Here is a 22612-nt window from a genome sequence, read left to right as displayed (position 1 = left end):
TACCAAATGTCATAGTAATCCATCCAAGACATGATGGGGTTTTGCACACAAAAATACAAATGTCAGCTTCACAGTGGCTCAAAGAGAAAAGCCAAGGGATGACCAATGCCACTGCAATATGCTGCCTGAAAATAATACATGATAATAATAAATCTTTGTCTAGAAAACGTTGAAATATTTCACTGGATAAATATCCTTTACCTGCTGAATGTGTCTTGTGGTATGTTTGGAAAACTAAAGTCATGCTTTGTATGGTAATATGATAGCTCACATCTCCCTCTCGTAGTGAGGTAAGTGGTGTTTACTCTAACAGCAAGAAATGGTTTTGTTTTTCTCCGTCTCTGAGACACACGAGAGCCTTTCAACAGCAACCTCTCTAGGCACGGACACTACTACACATAATGTTCAATATATAAATATATCAATGTCATTATTATAAAGAGGACACTCATTTTGAATTATGTGCCATATGTGCCATTCAGTTTTTATGCATTTGAGGCCAATGGCAAGAGAGCGGCATACAATCTGAAGCAATCATGAAAGAGCCGAGGACCTTTGATGTTCAGATGAAACAAATGTCTTGTTTGGCGGCAGAGCTCTGCTCTTCTCTGTTCCTTTCTCTCTATCACACATCCACATGTACACAATGAATTATTTTCATTAACATTTTAGAAAATGCTGGAGTCACGTGTCAGAAACACATAACCCTGTAAATAAGCACAATATCATCGTAACACAGTACAGACATTATACCGTGACAGGTCAGGTTTGATAAAAATGTCCACATAATTTGACATAGCACAGAAGGCCAAACGTAGTCTCAGCAACAGTTTCCATTAAGCGATCTGCTAATTTAGCCATTTGTTTAAAGAAGGGCTCTGAAACTATGAGCTCAAGAGTGTATTTTTCAGTCACGCTAAAGACTAATGAACTTGTTGGCTGGTAATCACGACTGCCTCACACTACACCTGCTGAGTGAATGACAAGGGCTGGCTGATGTTTCTAAGGAAACTGATTCCCCTCGGTTGTTGTTTAGAGCCCACAGACAGGCTACTTAGCTGGACTTAAGTACCAGAGCTACTTCATTTAATAACACTGAGTGCAATAGTTTGGGTCCTTATAAATCTTTTAAAAGGTTGCTTTTAAGGTTTGTTTGAAGCACTTTTATTAAATCTGTGTCGCTTTCAGTTGAGATGAAATCAGAGTGGAAACAAAAGACTCGTCTGATTTACATATTATGACACTACCGGCTTATAAACCTGTATTCCAAATGATGCTGACATCCATTCTTACCCAGTATAGTTGCTTCAGGTAAGCAAGAACAGGTTTATCTAAAGTCTAGCACAAAACTGAGAGCCATATGTCTGTAGCATCAATCAGTGACACGTGACGGATGACAAAAAAGATGACAACATGGCTCGCAACTTGTGACAAAGACACAGTTAGTGACCAATTTAATTCTGCAGTTTAAGGGAAAACTCCAAATCCCTAGGCTGTGTGAGGGATTTTGCAGTCATGGTTTGGGTTTTACTTTTCTCCTTAGTGAATATGTTCACTGCAAATCTTCTTTATCCCACAATTAAATGTGTCCTATATTTATGCATTTTCATCTGTTCCTACCATTTTGCATGAGCAGTCACTGAGCATGAAACTGATTTCAGTCATATGCATGACCTTCACAATCAAGTTTCAGTTTAACACCTCTGGGAGATTTTAGACAGACTCTATGGATGGCACCCACCAGCAGCAGGCTATTATCAAAGCACCAGATGAAATTTTTTTTTGGTCGCACCATGAGAGTTCAATCTTAGAAAATCAATGCCAGGCATCACACAAGCTGCTTACTAAAGCACTTCATGTTGGTTTGGCCTTTAATTTCTCACCCATCTGCACTACATTGCAGTGGAAACAGCTAGCATGACTCTGACTGTCAAATTAAAAGCACAGTGTGCAAAATATCACTGCCGGAGGTCACTGGATTCTAGTCAGTTCCCTTTTCTTACACCTCCCGATTCAAGTGAATGATCCTAGCTATGATGGCCGCTGTAGGACAAACAGCTCTGCCCACCATATATACTGAGTGTAGGCTGTCAGTCCTTCATTTACCTCAGCTGGGTGTCCATATCTGTTTGCTCTGGAGAAGACTGTAGAACTTTGTTAAAGGAGTCTGAATCAAATTGATGAGTAAGTGAAGCTCATTTTTCCATCGTTGTTAGCTGTTATTTTTTCAGCTGTTAGCTGTTGTTAGCCAGCATTAGTGAAGCTTTCTTTGAAACAGCTCTAATATTGTAGGACACTTAGCAGAGAGAGTCTGAGTTTTAGAACACTCAAGGCTAACATTAGCTCACATAACGTTAGCGTATAACCAGCCATTGTTATTTAGCTGGCTCGTTGTCAGCTAAAGACACAGCATGGTCACTTGTCTAATCTGCTGGCAATAGGTAACTGCAACAATATCGGGAATAAACAAGCATGTTTATCCATGTTTCCATGAGTTAAAACCCTGAAACAGTTCATGCTTGAAGTGAGCGTGAGATGGAAATGAGTTCGGAGAGAGATGGTGAAAATATATTTGTACAAATGTTATATGTAAATGTATAGTTTGAAACAGCAATCTGCAAACTTTAAATCAAAAGTAATTTATATGGCATACTAGGTACGTGGCCGGTTTTTAGCCACACTGTTGGCCGTGTGTGTTGCCAGTCTTTTGTCATTTCAACACAACTTTTTAGTTAGTCGTGTTTTTAGCTGAAGTCTAGTGATTCAAATAGGATGTATTGAGTATTATGTAACAGGTGAAGCACAGTATTTGGACAGTGACACAATTCACATTCAAAGGGAATGTGCAAATCACACAGTGCACTAAACAGCACCTGACAAGAGGCTTTGAGGCCACACAAGCTGATGAATTAATTACTAGCAGTGCTAATTACTCGGTGTCTTACAATAAAATTCATCCTGCTCAAGACCGTGACACCTGAATACAAAGTCTCTTACAAACAAGTAGCAGCAAAATCAATTAAAGTGGAGGCCTCTGCTGACACCAATACCCCTGAGAACAGAGTGGAGCTGTGAAGGGATTTTGACATCTTTAGCATCTGTTAAATACAGGTCTGCATTTATAATGGGTTGATGGATAGATAGTCTCATGGGTAGATTTTACAGAAAGAAGAACATGTGTAATGAAAGCATCATCCTAAACATATTGAGTGAATATTATCTACCTCCCTCTGCCTTTCTCACTTTTTTCTAAGACAGCGACTCGTGTTGTGTAGAATCAGACAAGCAATTATAGGTTGTTTTGAGTGTTTTCATCAGCGTCTGTGTTTCTGTCCCTCTGTCACTGGTCATTAATTTTTCCTTCCCTCTGTGTGTGTGCGTGTCGCTGTCTCTCTCGCTCTCGCTCTCTCTGCCATCAGGAGCTTTTTTTCTATTCTCTTTTTTTAATATAATGAAAATCACAATGGCTGCTGCCTAATTAAATAAGCACTAATTTCAGGAAGATTAAAGCCATTACAATTAGCCAGAGAAAAGAGAGCACAAGACAGGGGACAAGAATAAAATACACTTATTAATTTGTGTGCCATTTATGCTCAGGATCTATGAAATAAATAAATAAAACATGCCTGTTTTTTCATGTGTTTTCAAGTCTGTGCACACATTTGCATATGAAGGACAGTATACGTTTAGAGGCTGAAAGAAAGGACTAAAATTAAGTTATGCATTTTAATGTGATCTTATTTGTACTTTATGGTATTGCAGAATTTATAAAGAAGCAGATTTATGTACATATGTGACACAAACACATAGAAGTAGATATGTATAGAGATTTACTTCTCCGACTTACACCATATTAGATACTTTGCATTTGCAGGTGAAAAGCGAAACAGCGTACTGAAACATGAAAAACAAAAGCAATATTCTAAAACATTCCCTGATTTTTTTTCCCAAATGTTTTTCCAAATGTTTGGACATTTTTCAAGCAATGAAATATGAATCACTCTTCATTACTCAACAGAAACATGAAACCAAATTTCAGTCGCGAGTATATCTGCCAGGGAAATGCAACACTTTGTGTGTGAATGTGTATATGTACATGCTCATTTAAACTCTGTGTTTTTACTGTTCCTCCACATTACAAACTCAACCCCATGGAAGCTATTAAAAGAAGCAGCAACTCAGCCTGTTATCTATAACTTGCAGTGAAAAGTTGCTAATCACTTTAAATCCTTTGTATAAGCTAACCTTTGTGTCCTGCACATAATCATACAGGTGTTTAATATCTCACGGGAATGGCATTTAAGGGTATTGTTTACTGCATATTGACTAAGTAAGAGCACTGAATTAAAGTGATCCCAAAATCTGAATCAGAGTCAGCCAGAAACCAGTGATCAGTCATTACAAGCCAGAACAAACTCCTCATGTACTATCCCAGAGTTACACTGGTATGCCGGCTTTCACCATGTTAAAAACAGGCTTGCCCTACATACGCCATGAATGGTGAAAGGTTGATGTAATTATTTTTGTTTTGGTTTCCAGCGGAGCTTTTATTTTGCAGCCTTTAAAGAAAGATTAAAGGCTGTCGTAAAAATGAAATTTGGCGAGCACTTCCTTTATCTCGCAGCTGCAGAATGTCTCAAAGTAAAAATGAATGGTTTGGCAAATACTCCATTTCCTTTTCTAAACATGCCATACATATTCCCACTACAGATAGACATGGCTCGATATTAAATTTCTAATAACATTAGTAATCTCTATGCTCTCAATATAGACTTTCAGGGCAAATTATATTTGCTAAAGCCCCCCCATGAGCCGGCAACTTCAGTGGAAAATGTGAACCAAAGATAGAGAGAACGCATAAACACACAGTCGGAAATGGTTTGGTAACAGTTTTGCAACTTTTATCATCACAGGTGTGCCGACACAACCGAGCCCTCTTTCGTATTATGTATTAAAGACACAAGACATTCAGTGTAAAGTTCACTGCACAAATTATAATGGATTGCATTTATATAGCGCTTTTCTAGGCACCCAAAGCACTTTACAATTCCACTATTCATTCACTCTCACATTCACACACTGGTGGAGGCAAGCTACAGTTGTAGCCACAGCTGTGTGTGACAAGTCTGTCTATCAACAGCACGTCCCCTATGTTGCTGGTAGAAATATTGGCATTGACGGGCATTTTATTTAATAATGGATGTCATGAAGAGAACAGAGACAGAGACTTGGATTGTAAAACATAGATATTACTCTTAAATAAGACCTGTATGGAAATCTTTGCACTAAAGTATACCAGCCTGGTGATTTGTATGTCCACATGTGTTCCTGCATTTGAACAACAGTTTGTCACATTACCAGAAAAAGAGGCGAAATACCAGAAAAAGAAACACTTGTTGCAGACCTTTTTTTTTTTAATGACAGCACATTTCTAACAATCTTTGTTCTTTTAAACATGTCAGCACAAACCATCTGTTCCTGAATCTGTTTTTACTGGTCAGCATTTGTTTGATACAAAGATCTACACAAGCAGGGATTTTAGACGAGCCTGCACTGGGTTCTCTTTAAATTTTTACTTCATTGAAATCATCATAAATATCTCAAGGCATGTCTTTACTGTTCTACATGCTTTCATGGGTGACCTACAAAGCGCTGGGCAGGTAGTTTTAATGTTACAGCAGATAACTGCAAACGCAAAGTCTGGTAGAAAACACAAGTAGAAATAAAAGTAATTCGATGATTATGATGGACACAATCTAACAACTTAATGAATAATAAATAATAAATCGGTTCAAAACCCCTAAAACACTAATTTAAAAATCAGCTTACAAAGATTTAATTTTTTGTTTGTTTGTTTTTTAAGTGAAAGTGAAAGTCATGTCAGGTTCGCCAGTGCAGGAACATGGTAATCATTTTTTATATTTACCAGTTAAATATCGGTATTAGTGATGGGATTTCCGGCTCTTTTTAGAGATCCGGCTCTTTCGGTTCGGCTCACTAGAAAGAGCCGGCTCTTTCGGCTCCGAACCGGCTCTTCAGGTTGTTTTGTTGCTTTAATTAATTTATTATTAACAATAATATAAAATTATGCACAAAAGGAATTACTAACGTAAAAAAAAGTGGTTTTATTTATATATGTTTATATATAAATATATGCGGTGGCCCCTAGAGACAAAACACGTACAAACTCCAAAACACATTTCTAGCATGAACTGAACTTCCAAAGCAGAGCTACTAGATCACTTAAATTACACAATTGAAAGCATGTGTGTATTGTTTGTGTATTTATACACAGGCACTCATATATATTCAAATAATTTAAAAAAAAGTTCATCTACCTGTTACTATCACACACCAAATCCGGTCGTTGGTACTTGCTGGCTTGTGTAGCCACAAGATAACAAAGGCTCAACACTGTGCCCAGCATCCTGGAGCACTTCTGTTGTCTTTTGTACGTGTTTTGAGTTTTTATGTGCTTCTGAGTTTTTATATGCTTCTGAGTTTTTACGTGCTTCGGAGTTTGTACGTGTTTTGGAGTTTGTACGTGTTTTTACGTGTTTTGGAGTTTGTACATGCTTCAGAGTTCGTACGTGATTTGAAGTTTGTATGTGCTTTGTCTCTAGGGGCCACCGTAAATATACTTTTATTTATTCACTCCACATAAAATGTAATAAATAAATCATATAATACAAAAATCAACTATTCACATTTCAAGTTTTAACTATTTAAATTTTCAGCTTTTTCCTTTTACAAATTTAAAGTGAAAAGAACACAAAACACTGCAAACCACAACACAATTAAATATAAATTATAATATGAAAACAAACAGAAGATGCACATTCTCTGTCATATGGACCTGCATGAATAAACTTTCTGAATCCTTTATCATCTGCAACCGAAAATAGTTGTGGATGATTACTATACCTTTCTAATGTTGTTGTCCCTGCCTCTCTTTCTCTCTCTCTGTTCCTGTGCTACTGAGTGTAACTACCGCCCCTCCCCCCCCTCTGCCCAGCGTAAAGCACAAGGCTCGCGTGCAGAGTGAAGCGGAAAAAAAGTGCGAGAGAGAGGCTGAGAAAAAGAAAAAGGAAAAAACCCACGTGACGGCTCACGATAAGGAGCCGGCTCGCGTCGTTCACGTCAAAGAGCCGGCTCTAAGAGCCTTTTCGTTCGCGAACGACCCATCACTAATCGGTATTCAGATGTTCTGTCTTAATGCTCTCCAGGGTAACACATTCAGACGTAAGAACCAGCACATTGTACTGAAAGCAGCATTTGAACAACTTTGCCTGAATGCACAATAGCCCGGCAGACTGGTGATGATGATGGTTGATAGATATAGAAAGACAGATAACAGGATACCCCATTAACACTACATTTTCCTCGGCTAGTGTGAGAGCACAAGCTGAGGAGATGAGCAGTAATTTAGGTAATTTTGCTCTACTCGATTCCCTTTTCTTTAATGACAATAATTATCAGTGGATAACATCTGTAGGATGTGGGTGTTGGCCCCCACCCACCTCTTCCACCCCACCAGATACCACCGGCACACTCACACACACTCTCCTTTCTTGTCTGGTTTGTGTCTTTACCAACGTCTCCTTCTAAACCGCCCCTGTGTCTTTGCCTTTTTTCCCATCATCCGCCCCCTCTTGTGATTTCTCTTTTTACCTCACGTTCTTTCTGGCCCTAAGTCAGTGTCTTTTCTACTAAATTAGCACCTCCTCTAGTCTATTTATACACATCTCTCAGTCCTTTATAACTTTGTACTTTAATAATCTCCTCGCAGCTGATGTAAAGCTTCTGAGAAACACGCAAGCTAATGCTTCACTAGCATTTTTTAAAGGAGACAAAACTTACATCAATGAATTCATCTTATTTTCAGTCAGTACCAGACAAACTATTTATTATTGCAACATGCTACAGTGCCATGTGCTGGCAGTCAACTGACATCCAAGTTCGTCTAATGGACACATTTTGTAAGAACCCATTTATGTGATTTTCTGCAATCACTTTCTTAGAAAAGCATCAGAAATGCCAAGCTGGATCTAGTCTGTATGTTGTTATTTAAATGTTATGTTCATACCTGTGAAGATGCCTAAACCAGATATGCAGGTATGAAGCTCCCGAAAGAGCGTTATTGACCCAAACTCGGAACTGAGATAAGTAATTGCATTTGTGTCAAAGTCATTTTTTCTGCCCTTTCTCCCCTCTTAGCACTGTCTAGTGTTCCTCAATCACATTTGGAGTCAGGGGGCATTTTGCCTTTGCGAAAATTGGCTTGAACTCCTACTCACCCCAGTGGTTTCTCCAGTCGACTGGCTGGCGATCCAACAATCTCGCCAAGAGTACAGAACATCTGACCCAAAAAGTCCTGCAGGGAAGAAAGGAAGGAAGAAAAATAGAAGATGAAAGGAAAAAAAGAAGGGCGGGATTGTAGACGTGAAACAGAAAGTCTACAGATCAAGTCAGATTAACCTCAGGATGTTCCACCAGATCTCGTACCACTGGATCGTTCATGCAAATTCAAGAATTTGATAAATTCACTGAAGTTTGTTCACTCATGCTCATTCGCAAGGTCAAAGTTAACATTTGGCCGTCCATACACAGTTTACATCAGCAAACTATTTCATTTTTAGTGGGAACATCTTCTGCTAAAAAGGAAAAAAAAAACCTTGGAGAAGTGATGAAAGTGATCATCACGAGAAGTACTGTATTTGCTACACTTAAAATACAACTGATACGATGCGTTTCATAAAAGGTGATATTACTGTGATGTGCTAAATGATGTGACGTTGTGTTATCATGTCCATTGCTGGTGTGAAGCTGGTTTATAGAACTGAACCCAAGTAATCCAGTAGGCTACGTATGCATGATTGCATACTGGGTTAATGCAATGGTCAAAATGTTTTCCACTAAAATCAGGTCTGTTTCACACATAGGCAACTTAACAGCACCGTGAATTTTTTCCATCCATCCCACCTGTCAACAGACGTGAGATAACAGTATAACGTGGTTACACAGCAAAAGACAAAACGTTTTTAAAAAAGCACATCTCAACAGATCCAATAAAACTAGCACGAGTACATGGAGAATCCATTGTGTGGTTGTTTCAAAGCCGTGAACTAACCATATTAATTGCTTCTTTGCGATAATTGATTCTACATTTCTCACTTTGTAAGAGCTCATCTGACCAGACCTCTGTCCAACATAGAAAAAACATCAACAGTTCTACAGTTCAGTTTTTGCTGTGATACTGTTTCCACTTCTAACCACAGAGATAAATGGCCTGTAAATGGCCTGTATTTGTATAGCGCTTTTCTAGTCCCTAAGGACCCCAAAGCACTTTACACAACCAATCATCCACACACCCATTCACACACTGGTGATGGCAAGCTACATTGTAGCCACAGCCACCCTGGGGCGCACTGACAGAGGCCAGGCTGCCGGACACTGGCACCACTGGGCCCTCTGACCACCACCAGTAGGCAACGGGTGAAGTGTCTTGCCCAAGGACACAACGACGAGACTGTCCGAGCCGGGCTCGAACCGGCAACCTTCCAATTACAAGGCGAACTCCCAACTCTTGAGTCACGATCGCCCCAGATAACGTCAGGGTTTCAACCATATTTGCTGGGTAACCACATAACCAAAATCTTAATACAAATTGTAAAACAAAGGGGAAGACTCGATGGATAATAATAATAATCTGAGCTGAAGGAGAATACTATTAAAAGAGCCTACCTGTACTTTGAGTCCCTCAACTTCAAAACAAAGTAGAGACATATTTCAAAGTATTTGAATTTAACCCGTCATCAGAAATTATTGTAACCCACTCAGAATATGCTCCAACCAACCTGATGTAAACCACTCATTTAATGAACCGTGAGGTATTACACATGATGGGATAAGAAGGAGGCATTCAGTGACCCGTGTGTAATGGCCAGAAACATGATTGAACACAGTTATGACTCTAGCTCATCATGTCTGTGGACGAAGTCTCTCAGTGTCAGCCGGCACTGATCTACTTCATCAGACTCCCAAGTTTTTCTGCAAAGAATCTCATTGTGTATTTTTCAGCATAGTCTTTCCTGAACTTATCAGAGGCAGGATGTGGGGCAAAAGTCCTTAATATTGACCTCGACAGACTGGGATCGTTAAATAATTTATTGGGCTATAGAGTGATTGATTTCAATGAGTCTCTAGGTTTTTTTTGAGCCAATTAATTCCACTCAATGCAGCCCATAAGAGCCTGGAAACCTGATCATCTCGATGGCGTTGAATAAAACATTCGAAAGGCACAAAAACTACATACTTCCACTGAAATTACTGTGGCCAGTAACAAGAGCTGTGCAAATGGCTTGACTTGGCTCTCAGTTGTTTTTATTGTGATCAGTGGCGCCTTCTTTTCTCCTGAGAGACGGCTCATTCATGTGAAACAGCAGCCATGCAGTGTTAGAAGTGAGAGAGATGTTGGGACCTACGTTGAGTTCTGCGGGCTTCCAGAAAAGTTGGGCGGCAGCAGCAACAACAACAACAACAATAACAACAGAGCACATCATATACCAGCACACAACACCATATCAAATACCTAGCACTCCTGGCACTGTTCAAAATGGGGAAGTGGGACCCGAAAGACGACAACATGCTGTGCCACAAAAGTAAAATCCAAACCCCAACAGAGGAACAGTTAAAGCAAGTGATGGAAAAACGCAAACCTCACTTATCCAAATACACCAAATAATCACCCGCGCTGATTATTTTGACATTTTCAATGCTTTTCTGTCACCATAGTTTCCGGTCATGAGTAAAAAAAATGTGTTTTTCCCCCCCAGAAATGATTAAGAACAAAAATAATGTGATGCATTGCTTTAAATGGAAACTAATGGTTAAAAGCATTACGTAATCCTTTTTTCTACATGAACGTATATTATGGTGTTACATACTATCCATTACTACAGTGCCAGTAAAACCAATAAAAAAAGACGATGAAAGAACCAGTTGCTGATCAAGTAGACATTTAAACTGTACATTTACATACGAAATATAAGTACAGTATATGACTGCATATCTAAAAACAATAGCACTGTGAATAAAAGAGAACAAATAAAAACTCTGTATTTGGATACTTATGTGATCAGGCAATAGATGGGGTTTGCTTTATTCCACCCTAAAAACATGCAGCAGGCGACAAACTAATTAAAACAAGCAACATTAGACCACTGATAAAAGGAATTTTTACTATCTTCCATTTTGTCAAACACCATATTTAAATGTTTACATGGAGGAATTTTCTCCACAGCAATTCAAGCCAATAATTCAGATTTTACCCAAGACTGATCTCCATTTATCTGTGGTTCAAGGTTTAAAATAGCTGTGAGTACTCACGTGTTTGGACAGGTCGGGGCTTTTGGAGTCAACATCATACCTGAAAGGAAGCAAAATGAAAACAAAAGCCTTACTTTATACATTTGACCGATGTGACATTGCAGGAAGGTTTTCGAACAAAAATCTTTGTATCTTTTTGTTTATCAAGTTGAAGAAACGGAAGGAAGCAGGAGATAGTCATTATAATTGGTGCAGTGCATGGATTATAAAGAAATAAAGCACAGGGAAAGAGCTAAAAGAAAACAATATAAGGTGACACTTAAATGTGCTGCACTGAAAACTGCAGTGTTTAGTGAGGTGAGCAGAGGTGGGTAGTAACGAGTTACATTTACTCCGTTACATTTACTTGAGTACGTTTTTGAAAAAAATGTACTTTTAAAGTACCTTTTTTGCACAATACTTTTTACTTTTACTTGAGTACATTTGTGAAGAAGAAACGGGACTTTTACTCCGCTACATTTGCAAAATTCAACTCGTTACTTTTTAAAAAATAATTAGTTTAACACATTAGATAACATGCTGCCAGTGGAGTTTCCGGTAACTTTTTTACCAATGAGATGTGGCCATGCAGTCACATGACCAGTTTGAAACTGTGGCGGGCAGTGCGGCCCAAACGTTTCAAAGTAGCGGACACACGAAAGAAGAAACATGAAAACATAGCGGAGCCGTCTACGCTAGAGCTGAAGAGGATGAACACCCTTGGCCTCATATACAAAGAACGTTTCGCTTAAAAGCAGTACAAAAGAACAGCTATGTCTTCAGTGTCAGTGTCTTCAGTGAGAGCCAAAACAAACTAACTTTTCAGCGTGAAAAAACTCAGCTCGTGTAACCTGAGGAAACGGTAAGTTTTCTCTAAATATCTTCTTAGCTGTGGTTAGCTGGATGCCAGCCTTATGTTACAGCAGCTGTGTCGAGCTCAAGCTGCGAGTCATATTTTCGGCGCTACGTTGTAGTGAGACAAGTTTGTGGGTGTTTTGTACAGCTTCAGCTGTCTTTTTAACTGCTCGCTGGTTAGCTAGCGTGAGCTATAAGCTAACAGCTAGCCTCGTTAATGACGCTGGAGTTCAACGCACATGCAAACAGCTCGTCTCTACTGCTTTAACTGTTAAAACAGAAGGCAATACTGCGGCTGGCAGAATTTATTATGTGAAACAACAGCTTGTTTAGTTTAAACAGTCTGCATTAAGCTGGGCAAACACTGTGCGATTTTTTTCCAGTCGCATTATTCAGCTCCTGCTCAAACTGTACAATTGAATCGCAGGGGTTAGAAGTTCAAAGGTCACGATGCAGGGTCTCACACTATACGGCCTGATGCTCTGATGCGACTTGAGTGCTCAAACTGTGCGTCCATAACATGAAGCTTATCATACAAAATCTGTCTCTCGCTCTCCCTCTCTCTGTCTTTCACTCACTCACACACCACCACCACCACCATCAACTTTGCTAAATTACTAATGGAAAACATTGACCAGACAGCTGCAATTGAGCAGCAATGTCCATCCAACTCTTTTCATGGTTGTTGTAGTCGTCACAATTTTGTGAGGCCACACTGAAAAGCCTCGGATACGGTAGCGTCGTACGGAAGCGTAGAGCTGCCACCCAGCCAAAAGAAAAATAGAATAGTATATTGTTCTAACAATATACTATTGTTAGAACAATATACTATCATGTTAGTACAATATACCTTTCACGTTTGAACAATATAATATCACATTATTACAATATACAGAATTATCACGTTCGTACAATATAAATATTATATAGGCCACATCGCAGCTCCCGTCACGGCTTCCATCAATGTCTTTCTCGTCTTTTCCCAGAGTAACAGCCAAACAGGAGGATCTATTGGCCTTGCACACATTCTTATTTTAAACTTAATCTAGAATTCATTGCAAACTGTTTGTGCGGGATATGAATGACAGGATTTTGTTTTTCTACAAGAGTTAGTAAAAAACATCTCCAGTGTGATCAAATCTTCTTGCCAAACATCTGCAGCTTGGCAGTGTATACTGCACTATAATGACCAGACCCAATTCTTTTGAAAACCATACACCTTTCACGGGTCTCAACTTCATCAGACACCACCTCGACACAGAGCTGGATGAGGCCAGGGCAAACAGCAGCCTAACCGACTAAGATGATGGATCCATGGGGTCAGGAAAGCCAGAAGCAGGGCTGGAGAGGTACCTTTCATGTCCATTCACTGGAGGTGTGGATCTATTGCATGGCGTTCCTAACATCAAGAAGCTGTCGATCAAAATCAATACAGCCCTTCATGCATCTGGAGCTTGTGAAGGACTTCTCAGTCATGCAGGACTCCTGTTCGCTGCTAAACAATGACAGCTTCACAGCAAGAACCTTGAGAGCAAACTGCTGCTGAAGCTTAACCATCACCTCACTAAGTGAAGAAATGGCACATTTTTGCTAAATATGCAGAAATAGATGCACACCCATACAACTTATGGTAAACTGAGCTGCCTTGTATGTACATATGATGAAGATACCTCGTTCTAATGTTTTCTCTGAGGCTGCTGTGCCATTTGGAGCAAAAATTAATATAAAGTTTACAGCATATCTTGTCACTGGAAATTGTTTGCACTGTTTATATATTTATATTATTTACTGTAGGTATTGGTGAAAAAAGCTTTATGTTGTGAAAAACTGAAATCTGGAAAAAAAATTTATTGATCTTTTTACATATATTCCTTTTGAAAATACTAAAATTTGTATATTTATTTATTTTTGTTTGTCTGATAGCATTTATTTATAAAATAAATCGGACATTTCAAACAGTTACTCGCTACTTTATGGGCTCAAAATGTGGTCATAAATATTTTGTACTTGTAAAAAAGATTTGTATGTGTAAAAAAGATTTGTGTGCGTAAAAAAGATTTGTATGTGTAAAAAGAATTTGTGTGTGCGTAAAAAAGATTTGTATGTGTAAAAAAGATTTGTGTGCGTAAAAAAGATTTGTGTGTGCGTAAAAAAGATTTGTATGTGTAAAAAGAATTTGTGTGTGCGTAAAAAAGATTTGTATGTGTAAAAAAGATTTGTGTGTGCGTAAAAAAGATTTGTATGTGTAAAAAAGATTTGTGTGTGCGTAAAAAAGATTTGTGTGTGGACTTAGAAAAAAAAACCCTGCAAGTTACAACTACGGATTTTTGACCCTATTTTTCTTCCCTTCATCTGATTGGTCAATGTCATGTCAATCACAAATGTAACAATCCAATCAGAGAACAGATGGGTTTGGCTGTCGAGGGGCGCTTTTTTTGAACTGCAGGTCTTTGAAGGGAATAAATGCCCTTTTACATGCCAACCCAGCGTTTTCCTTCATCACCACGAAGGAAAACAGTCTGTGGTCGTCCGAGTTTGGTGATTTTTATGTCACAGGTCTACGTGTTTAATACAGGGACTTCCACAGCCTTTTCAACAGCGCTGCGGACCGCGGGGTGGGGGCGGGCAGTGTTTTGGAAATGACAGTCTTCATTACAAAGCTTTCTTCGTTATGAATTAGCATACATGTTTTTATTGAACATTTGAAGAACTAGCAAAAAAAACAAACTCTTGTAGAGGACATAAAGTCAGAGATAGAAAAGACAAGGAGCAGGTGCATCTAGTACAGGTAGAGCAGCTGCAAAAACCCACAGAGCCCAGCAGCCAGCGTAACAAATTCTGGATCCTTTGCTTTTAGTTAGCAGTTAGCATTAGCAGCGTATCCTGCATCCGATGTGAAAGGACTTTTATGCTGCGCTGTGACTCACAGCAATGGTCCTGGGTCAGCCCTGACTTTGTGTTAAACTAATCCTAAAGTAATAATGTTATTTCTAACCACTGATATACCACAACTTTTTCCTTTCAACAGCTACTGAAAGTTAGGGGACCTAGCTGCTATCGGATATTTATATAGCGATCCTCCAGCTTCAAACGGTATCACCCTTCAAGGACCTGCAGTTCAAAACAGCGCCCCTCCGACAGCCAAACCCATCTGTTCTCTGATTGGATTGTTACATTTGTGATTGACATGACATTGACCAATCAGATGAAAGGAAGAAAAATAGGGTCAAAAATCCGTACTTGTAACTTGCAGGGGGTTTTTTTCTAAGTCCACACACAAATCTTTTTTACGCACACACAAATCTTTTTTACGCACACAAATCTTTTTTACACATACAAATCTTTTTTACAAGTACAAAATATTTATGACCACATTTTGAGCCCATACTACTTGAGTAGTCTTTTCACCAAGTACTTTTTTACTCTTACTTGAGTAACATTTTTGAAGACTACTTTTCACTTTTACTTGAGTAATAATATTTTAAAGTAATGCTATTCTTACTTGAGTACAATTTTTGGATACTCGACCCACCTCTGGAGGTGACTGAGCATCAAGAGAGAAGAAAAACAAAGTTATGTGTGAAATCAGAATGAGGAGAGATGAAAAGAACCGAGATCTTAGTGTCATTTCAGATGTTGTTATTTGTTGTGCTGAGTAATTGGAAAGGGGTTTGACTACAGACAATAGGACCTGAGTGGTGGACCTGATCTGATTTGCATGTGAATATAAAGCAATAAAAGGGAAAAGGGACATATGTGATGTCCCAGGATTAAACGTGTGATGAAACAATGGATCCCGTTTGCCTGGAGATCAAATCAAATACAATTACTGAGTAATATGTTGAATAAACAGCACGCAAGACTTTCTCTTGGTGAGCTGCAACTGTCTTTGACAGCATAGGGTGGGACAGATTTAGAGCGTCACGCTGCTCAAAGAGATTTGACAGATTTGTTGTTTCAAATTTAAATCAATTTAAACCATAAAAGAGTTAAACAAACTGCATTAAAACCTGAGGAGGCATTCCTGGGCCCTGTTTCAGGAAGCCGGTTTAGTGCAAACTCTGAGTAAGTATACGCTGAGTTAACGAAAACTCTGGGTTTTCGGTTTCACAAAGCGAGTTTAGATTAATTCTGAGTGAGTTACTATGACGACACACTCCGTGAAGCTAACCTGCCCCCTAGCAGGTTTACTTCAACTAACCCTGACCTTCTCCGCCTCTTTGTCGGAAACCTGACTGTAGGAAGTGTCAGACATGGCGTGTCCCTTCCTTGAAGAGCCAGTAGATGTTGAAGCCCAAATTCTCCGCAGAGCTCTCCGCCGGGAGAGAGTGATTAGAGCGCGTTCGGACATTTTATCATTTCCTGATGATTTCCTGTGTGAACGTTACCGTTTCTCAGCACAATCTATAATTTATTTGAATAACATCCTCAGGCCTAATATTGCTCATGTGACACATCGCGGACATCCTCTCAGTTCTGTACATATTATTTGTATTGCACTTCGGTTTTTTGCAAACGGGAGCTTTCTGTATAATATTGGTGACGCTGAGCACGTTTCCAAGGCTACCGTCTGTCGGGCAGTCAGGAATGTTACAGTTGCACTGAAACGTCTCCTGTACTCGTTTGTGGTGTTCCCCGGTCATAGACCCACAAGATTTATCAACGAGGGATTCCACAAAATTGCAGGTATCAGGATGAACGAAACTTACTTCATGATGTGGTGATATTTGAACTACTACTTAAATTTTACATTTATTTTCACGGTTCCCAGGTGTGATTGGCTGTATAGATGGCACTCACATTCCAATCATTGCTCCTTCAGTAAATGAAGGAGACTATGTGAACAGGAAGTCTTTCCACAGCATTAATGTACAGGTACATAGTTCCCTGTAGCATTTCAAACTAACAAATTATTTCATTATAGTAATGGATGCTAATTTGTGTTCTCTGCACTGTGAAGATCATATGTGATGCTGCCAACATTATCACAAATGTGGAAGCCAACTGCTCAGCCTCTGTGAGTGGTGGTGGTGGAGGACCCCCACCTGTTTTTCGGGCCTCCGCTTTTTTTTTCTGTTGGCTATAACGGGTCACATTTGAGCATACAGAGTAAGCAAATATGTACTTGTAATGTGCTCAGATAATTTCAATAAGTGCTTACAGAAAGAAAATTAATGTAGCCTCTAACTGCAATTGATTTACATCGGACAAACAGACCAAGCACTATGGCTCATAATACAATTACACCTTACCTGTTTGGACTATATTTTTATATTTCATTTTTACTTGCTGCCAGGAACATTTGGGGCCTGTTGGGTTGCACCTGCGCTCACATCACATCACAAAATCAAATGTATAACATAAAAAATAAAATCAAATATAATAAAATAACGTGTTAAATGGGTGGAAATCCCTAGATCAATGTTTAAATTAACACTCACGCATTGACTCTGTCGGCTTTGTTTTGCCATGCATGCTCCCTTTGTTTTGCAGCTGAGGCTGTGTTATTTTTTTTCCGCGGAATTTGCATGTTATCGGCATATACTGCCATCAGAATTTCGGCCTCAAGCGCTGTAAGATACATTGACCGCGCCTTCTTTCCCTCCGTCTCCATGGTGACTCGCTTAATCTGTGCTCCACTAATCACGGCTTTATGTATCCTCGTGCGCGCGCTTAACTTGGGGTTAAAGCAACTCCGCGTTGATTGAACTAATTGTTATCAGCCTTTCTGAAACAGAATATTCCGAGTTGGACAGTTCGGGGTTACTCAACCCTGAGTATCGTTTTTCACTCTGAGTTTTCTAAACCGGCTTCCTGAAATGGGGCCCTGGTGTCCAAATTACAAAAAGCATCTTTTTGGAATCTGACCCATCCAAAAACTTTAAGGTTAAAAGCAGATGTGATAATATTACCAAAGAAATCCATTATATTATCGTGTTCTTACATAGTTGTTTTGTTTTGTTTTTTTAATACATGTTTTGGGGGCTTATTAAGCAGATCAGATTCAGAAACACTTGTAAGATTAGATTTGTGTTCATATTTAGGCTGGATCTCTCTTGTGGAAAAAATAACATTAACAGTTGCTTCTTCCAAACAACTGCTCTCAATTAACATGTGCTTATACCAAAATATGATCACTTTATCTTTATTAACAGTCTGCAGATGTTTAAGATTGCTGTCAAATCTCTAATTGAAAAATCCTTGATTAAGGGCGTTTTGGCCAATTACTGCCAAATATCCATTACACCCTTTATTTATGATTATTTTTACTCATTTTATTCATTATTTGTATTAGATTAGCATGCAATAATGGTTCCATTTTTAGGAGTTTCATTCAGCATTCAGAGAGCATGATAACTCAGAGACAAGCATGGGTAAAAAGCATCAACCATCTTCTCATATCCTCACACAATGGACTCCTCTCTATAGCTATCACGCTGGATCTCGGTGTTGCATTTGACACCACTGATCATATCGCGCTTTGACTCAAAAAAAGAGCACTGTGCTGGTCATATTTATCAGATGTTGAAAGTCTTCCAAAAGTCATATAAGAGGTTCAATGTCGTGTGCTGGTTGACAATGCATATATTTCTATTGGCAATTGGTGATCTCAATCTCTGTTTTGGGCCCTAAAAACATGGCATTAACTTGGCCTCTAGCACTGCTGATTCCACTGAGTCATTTTTGACTAGAATATCTCCTTTAACTCATGCATTTAAAGTCATCTGTAGCGATACAGATGAGCCGTCCAGCATTATTAACATTACAAACATGCCTTCTTAGAATGATGCTGAAAACAATCCCATTTATTAGTTACTTCTGGGACCAGCAGTTGTAATTCTTTATTATCAGGATATAGCTCCCGGAAAGCTTCTACAATATGTTGTTCTGAAGATATTAAGTAGCAAGAGAGATCCCATTTCTATATTGCTATAGGCTCAGGCTGCTGCTGGACCTCCCATCAAGCACGGAGCACGTCTCTTATCTCATTTCTTCCTCTATGCATTCATGTAGCCTTGTTCGTGTCATAAATTGTGTTTCTTTCCTCTTCATTAAGTTGTGCATTTTCCTCTCTGGCCTTTCTCTCTCTGAAAGTCTTGCAAACATCTCCAGGTCCGCATGATCCTGATCTGAAGGTGCTTTTCTTTTCTTTCTTTGCTTCCCCCTCACCCCAGTAGGTCTAGACAGACATCATCTATAGCAGGTTCCTTCCTGGGGTTTTTTTCTCACCACAGTCAGGGTGCTCCTCAAAGAGAATTGCTGCTTTTGTCTTGTTTTTTTGAATTGTAAGGCTTACCTTATGATGTATATGAAAAATGCTGAGATTTACATTTGTTATGCACTGGTGTAAATAAATGCAGTTATCTAAATAAAACTAAAGACATGCCATTTCATTGCAATGTTTAGATCCCCTCCATATTTTGGCATGGTCAGTCTTGTTGTGCATAGTTAGGGTTGTTGTATTTTCTGGTCAGGTATGGCAGATGGTCAGTTTCTTAACTTAACTAAACGGTGTAGGCAGATGGTGCAGAAAAGGAAGTGAAATAATGAAAACTAAACATCACTCACAAGTCAAAGCGAAGGTTCTGCTTCTCCTCAAAAAAGTAGTCCAAGATGTACTTTCTAACAAAGTCGGGGTTTAGAGTGTTGTCTATCACCTCTGTTCTGCCAAACTGTAGGAGGAGAAAGACAGATGGAGGTCAGCAGAAGAGAATGATGAAAGAACAAGCAAGACATTGAAACACAGTTTTAAAAACAAATACAGTTAGTGTGTGCTTGCCCTTTTCATCTCTTTCCTGGGCTTATTACATAAGTGTATGCACACAGTCACAGAGGCCTGATTAATGGAGGTGCTTTCACATGGTTCTGCTGTGCAAATGAAATCAAGGGTGGGTTTCCCGGATGCTTGATCTTCACCCCTCTCCTGTATTAATTACAGCAGGTTAGCGCATACATCAACCTCGCGGAAGGAAAAGGAAAATGTAAGACGCCCTGTGTGGACAGGGAAAAGTTATGGGTAGACTTGGAGGGGAAAAGGGGAAAGGGATAAAAAACTGCTGGAGGGAAGGAAATGGGGACACTGTTTGAGTCAGAGCTTTGGATTGAAAACAGTCAGAAGGGTAAAAATGAGAAAAGAGTGAGGAGAGGTGAGGAGGAGGAAAGCAGTCATCAGGGCTTCCTACATTTTCTCACTCCTAAATTACAAATGCAGGGAAATATGCCAGAGAACAATTGACAAAGGCCCAGAAACTCCAAGTATATGCACAATCACTGGCCACTGTATTAGGTACACTTTACAAGTAATGGTTTGGACCCACTATAGCAGTCAGAACGGTCTTAATGCTTCACTTCAGCAAAGTGCTGGAAACATTCCCCACATATTTTGGTCCATATTAACATGATAGCATCACACAGTTGCTGCAGATTTGTCAGCTGCACATCCCTGATGTGAATCTCTCATTCCACCACACCCCAAAGGTGCTCTGCTGAACTGAGATCTGGTGAATGTGAGTACAGTGAAGTCATTGGCATGTTCAAGAAACCAGTTTAAGATGATTTGAGTTATTCTGATGGAAGCAGCCACTGGACGATGGACAGACTGTAGTCATAAAGGGATGGATGTGCCATTAAATGGTGCCTTATTTGGTACTAATGGGTCCAAAGTGAACCAGGAAAATATCCCCTACACCATTACACCAGCAGCAGCCTGAACTGTTGAAGCAAGGGAGGATGGATCCATGCTTTGAAGTTGTTTATACCAAATTCTAACCCCAGTCTTATATTGCCCCATTTAGGTAGCCTCAGTATGCTGTTCTGTCCTGTGTAACAGACATGGCACCAACCACGGTCTTCTGCTGCTGTACCCCATCTGTTTAAAGGTTCGACGTGTTGTGCATTCAAAGACATTCTCCTGGTTGTGGTTATTTTAGTTGCGACTGCCTTCCTGTTTGGCCATTCTCCCCTGACCACTGAGATCAACACTGGATATTCACCCCGAGGACAGCCTCTCACTGGATATTTAAAAATCTTTTTGGTCACCATTCTCTGTAAACCCTACAAATGGCCATGCGGGAAAATCCCAGTAGATCAACAGTTTGATAAATACTCAAATCAGCCCACCTGACACCAACAAACATGCCACATTCAAAGTTACTTCAGTCACATTTCTTCTCAGTTCTGATGCTCAAGTTGAACCTCGGAAAATCATCCTGTCTATATCTACATGCCTAAATGCTCCCATGTGATTGCCTGATTAAAGAGTGTGCGTCAGTTAAAACCTCCACAGATTTATATTTAATAAAATAAAAATAAATAGTGAAGCCTTAAAGCACACATTGCCTCATTCGTGACTTTATACTAAGTCTGAGCCCTCTGGTGTTTGAACAAACATAAAAACAGTGGAGTCAGATGAGAGCAGTTAACACAAGAATGAAATTACCTCAAAATGGATTCAAGAAAACACACACACTGGAGATTGCACCACATTTCCTGTGTATACTGAGTCTACTCTGTACTGTACATGGCTGCATGTTTTTGATGTCACATTTAATGGTTTCCTGCCAGCACAGCTATAAACTGTTTGCGGTTTGAACATCTCAGCTTAGTCATAGTTAATTGCTGGTAATATCACCAGAACTTCACAAGATAAATCACATCTTACTTCTACATTTCTAAATTTGAGCCATGTGAGCATGCTCTGGGCCTGTAGGGCTCTTGTTATAGCTCAGAAAAAGACGTTATTGCTACATCTATTAAAGCCACACCTCCTGTGATAGGTTTAATATTCATTTCATCCTTATATCACAACAAGGAACAGCATTAATTGATTTGTAATGAGCGGCATTAATCATATTTTTTCTTAATTGATTTCCTTAATCAAATCCATCTTCATTCCTTCATGCCTAATATTACAATGATGCACAGATGTCAGAGGCAAGAATTCTTTCTTTTGTTAGAAAGATGAAAATTCAACCTGTGCTCAATAATGCAATAATGACATCGGGTCAGATGCGAATCGTATATAGACAAACTGTTTCCACAGACTACAACAGGTCTGCCTGTGAAATAGACACCATGAGGCAGAGGGCAAACGTGCTGTGTTGGTGTCATCAGCATCATAGCAGTCGAGAGGTGTTTGACCTTTAATGTGTAGGTAATGTTATGAAAACCAAACCGTGAAATTTAAGTGAAGAGAAGAATGTGTGGTTCCAGACATGGTTCAAAAACTTCTTTCCATCTAGAGTTTGTATAACACCACACTGGCCTTCTAATGCTGATTTTTTTGCATTAGTTGAAAATGTCAGTAAAGCGTTACCAAGTGCATCAAAATGTGACAAGGAGCAAGCGTCAGTATGTGATGAGTTCAGAATAAGAATATGTTGTAATATGT

General features: G+C 39.3%; 1 protein-coding gene across 3 annotated transcripts in view; it reads right to left on the bottom strand.

Moving 5' to 3' along the window:
• The window catches only part of cpne5b (copine Vb), a 140294-nt gene that overhangs the window by 84346 nt on the left and 33336 nt on the right, over positions 1-22612 (bottom strand). For 2 of the 3 annotated variants that reach the window (XM_076883913.1, XM_076883914.1), the window contains 3 exons: positions 19792-19895; positions 11389-11428; positions 8298-8374 (listed from right to left, as the gene is read on the bottom strand). In XM_076883913.1, the coding sequence (XP_076740028.1) occupies positions 8298-8374; positions 11389-11428; positions 19792-19895 (221 nt within the window). Of the gene's footprint in view, positions 1-8297; positions 8375-10484; positions 10500-11388; positions 11429-19791; positions 19896-22612 lie in introns of all 3 variants that reach the window. The other variant, XM_076883912.1, reaches the window with a different exon arrangement.

This window comes from Maylandia zebra, linkage group LG5, assembly GCF_041146795.1.
Source record: "Maylandia zebra isolate NMK-2024a linkage group LG5, Mzebra_GT3a, whole genome shotgun sequence".
NCBI lineage: Eukaryota > Metazoa > Chordata > Actinopteri > Cichliformes > Cichlidae > Maylandia > Maylandia zebra.
Note: the sequence above shows the minus strand (reverse complement) of the source record. Positions and strands in the feature narration are given on the sequence as shown.